Below are 2,776 nucleotides of genomic sequence, written 5' to 3' on the forward strand. Positions count from 1 at the left end.
ACCACACACACACACACACACCACACACACACACACACACTTAAAATAACCTTTAAAAAACTGGTAAGATTTTATATGAATTTACTTTTCAAACTGTTTTCAGTTGCACTACTCCTCCTCCTCATCATCATTTAATGCCTGCCTTCCATGCTGGCATGGGTTAGATGGTTTGGCAGAGGCTGACCAGGCAGGTGCCTGTACCAGACATTCTTTTGTAAACCTGACACTTAGCTGTCCTTCTGGCTACCTGATATAACTCTCTGCTTCCACCATTTTCCCAGTCTTTCCAGTCTTGAGATCATTTGCATCAGAGAACTCCAGCAGCTTTGTTCTCTCCTCATTCCTAGGGACATGGGGATGCTGTCCAACATGTCCATTGAAGTCACATGCCACAATAACAAAGTCTCTGTCAGCTTACTAATTCAGTGTATAGTAGTCAACTTGCTGCCAAATCTCAGTCCATTGTAACAGCCTCTTCTCCTCCACCAGCTGAGCCCACTTGACAAACACCTCAATCACTTTCCCAATCCTTCCTCCCCAGAATGTCTATCCTTTTGAATTTCCTTCATTCTATATTTGCATGTACTGACTAATGTTGATCTTCAATTACATAAGTTTTTTAACACTACAGAGGTTGTATGGAGGTCATGAGTACAACTGACTCCTCTCACTGAATAATTGAAATTGTAAAACTTTCTTTTTACATGTTCAAAGTTTTTAAATTTAATTTTTATCTTAGTTTATTTTGTATCCTACTTGATTTTTAAAGCTTGAATATTTAATTAATATGTTGATTTTTTTTTTTTTTTTTTTTTTTTTTTTTTTTTTGTTTTTGTTTTTCAGTTCTTCAAAATCTTTCTCTGAATGTAGACGAGAACACTAAAATGGCAAATGATAATTTTCTTGTACAGTGTACTTTGTCTAATACAACTGAGCGCAATATCGAACTGAAATGGTATAATCCTAATAACGACTTAATTGTTGAATCAAAACTGTAAGTTGTATAATTTTAATTTTTTTATAGTCGTTTATTATTATTATATTTTAAACATATCTCTTGTACATTACTCTTTTTTTTTTCCTTTTTGTTAAATGTGTGCTTAATTAGATGTGTAGATATAAGAAACTGTTGCATCTTATTATTTAAATCTAACCTGTTGACTCTTTTTAAAATCACTGTGAAAACACTCCGAAATTTCAGTGTGTGATATAACCTAAAAGCTGCTTGATTATAATATATGGCTATGGTAAGAAAAATAAATATTAAAAAAAGAAAAGAAAAAGGCCAATTTGTATTCTTTATTGTAAGATGACAGTAACATTTTAATCTTGAATATTTCTGCCAAATTATCGCTAATTATTGATGACAGGTTAGTCTGTATGCTTCAGTTCTCTTTTATTATACAAGAGACCTTGCTACTTTGTTCCTCCACACTAATTATCAGTTTGATAGTTACCTATGAATCCTTGTAAGAATTACCAAGCTTCAACCTCTCTCTCATCACCATAGTTGTCCCAAGCAACTGAAGAATTAAAGGTGTTAGTAAAATTACCAACATTTTGTTTTTAAAGCCAGTGTTTAGCACACAACTCTAAGTATCGTAACTGGTACTTGAACTGTCTTGATATCAATCAACCCAAACTGTCCTGGTTCTGTGATAAATTAAAATCTTAGATCAATATTCCATGTTAATTTAATGTTCCATTCATATTCCAACCTCTGTCCCACAGATTTGTCTCCACTTTTCTACTCCTAACACTAGGAGAATTCTGCATGCAATGATGGGTGGAACAAATACTTTCATTGAAAACTAACACTCTGTAGATAGTGTCATTGAACCCAAAGAAACTGAACAACCCCAAGTTTGGCGAATCTTAAAATAAAGATTCTCAGTTATTCTTCCCAGAAATTTAAGTGCACCTTCTCATTCATACAAGGTTGCCAAACAGTATTGCAGTGTCAGATGTAGCAGAATTTTGGACTTAGTAGTCATCTTCTGTTGGTGTGTGTGTGTGTGTCTGTCCCCCCTCTCAATTTTTAGAGTGTCACCTGCTTTGATATGTTAAATAGAGAGAAAACAATTTTTTTTTGTTTTTTTTGAAGATTTGTTTAAGATAAATTTGAAGAAATTTTCTATAAATAATTTTTTAAAAAATGTTGAGGGTTACTTTATCAAAAATCTTGACAATAATTTGAAATAAATTACTTTGTCTAGTGTTAATTACTAGGCTCTTTAGCTCTGTCAGTGTCAGGTATCTCAGCTAGTTACCTATTATTATGATGGTATGACCATTGCATGTAACACTTCAAGTATACAATGAAATCGAACACAATCTGTTATAAATATATTTGTTATCCAGAAGACTACTACATATTTTTAGAACCCGTTGCTCATCTGCTGAGGCTGCAGGCTTAAATCCAGCTATAATGCAGTGTATTATGATTTAAGACTTTAACCAGTGTAGCTCTACAATAGCAGAATATTGATTTCAAATTTTGGCACAAGGCCAATAGTAGAATATTATAGGCAGATTATGTCTTAGATTTTGTTTCATAGTTACAATGGATTGCTTCTTGATGTAAAGATGAAAATAGATAACTCTTATGTTAGAGGAGGTCACAAATGTCTAACAAAGAATGTAGCTTTCAAAGACATTCTCGCCTAAGTCTGTCCTTTACATACTACATACACATGTAGACTTCCCTATCTTTAAAAAAGCATTTCAAAAGATGTAATTTATACTTCTCTGTAAATTCATAACAGTATCATAGTCT

At 32.9% G+C, this 2,776-nt stretch overlaps 1 protein-coding gene across 12 annotated transcripts in view; it reads left to right on the forward strand.

Moving 5' to 3' along the window:
- The window catches only part of LOC106878297 (neural cell adhesion molecule 2), a 119,735-nt gene that overhangs the window by 38,087 nt on the left and 78,872 nt on the right, over window positions 1-2,776 (forward strand). For all 12 annotated transcript variants that reach the window (XM_052975233.1, XM_052975232.1, XM_052975234.1 and 9 more), the window contains exon 2: window positions 844-994. In XM_052975233.1, coding sequence (XP_052831193.1) covers window positions 844-994 — 151 coding nt within the window. The remainder of the gene's footprint in view (window positions 1-843; window positions 995-2,776) is intronic.

The sequence above is a fragment of the Octopus bimaculoides genome, chromosome 20 (genome assembly GCF_001194135.2).
Source record: "Octopus bimaculoides isolate UCB-OBI-ISO-001 chromosome 20, ASM119413v2, whole genome shotgun sequence".
NCBI lineage: Eukaryota > Metazoa > Mollusca > Cephalopoda > Octopoda > Octopodidae > Octopus > Octopus bimaculoides.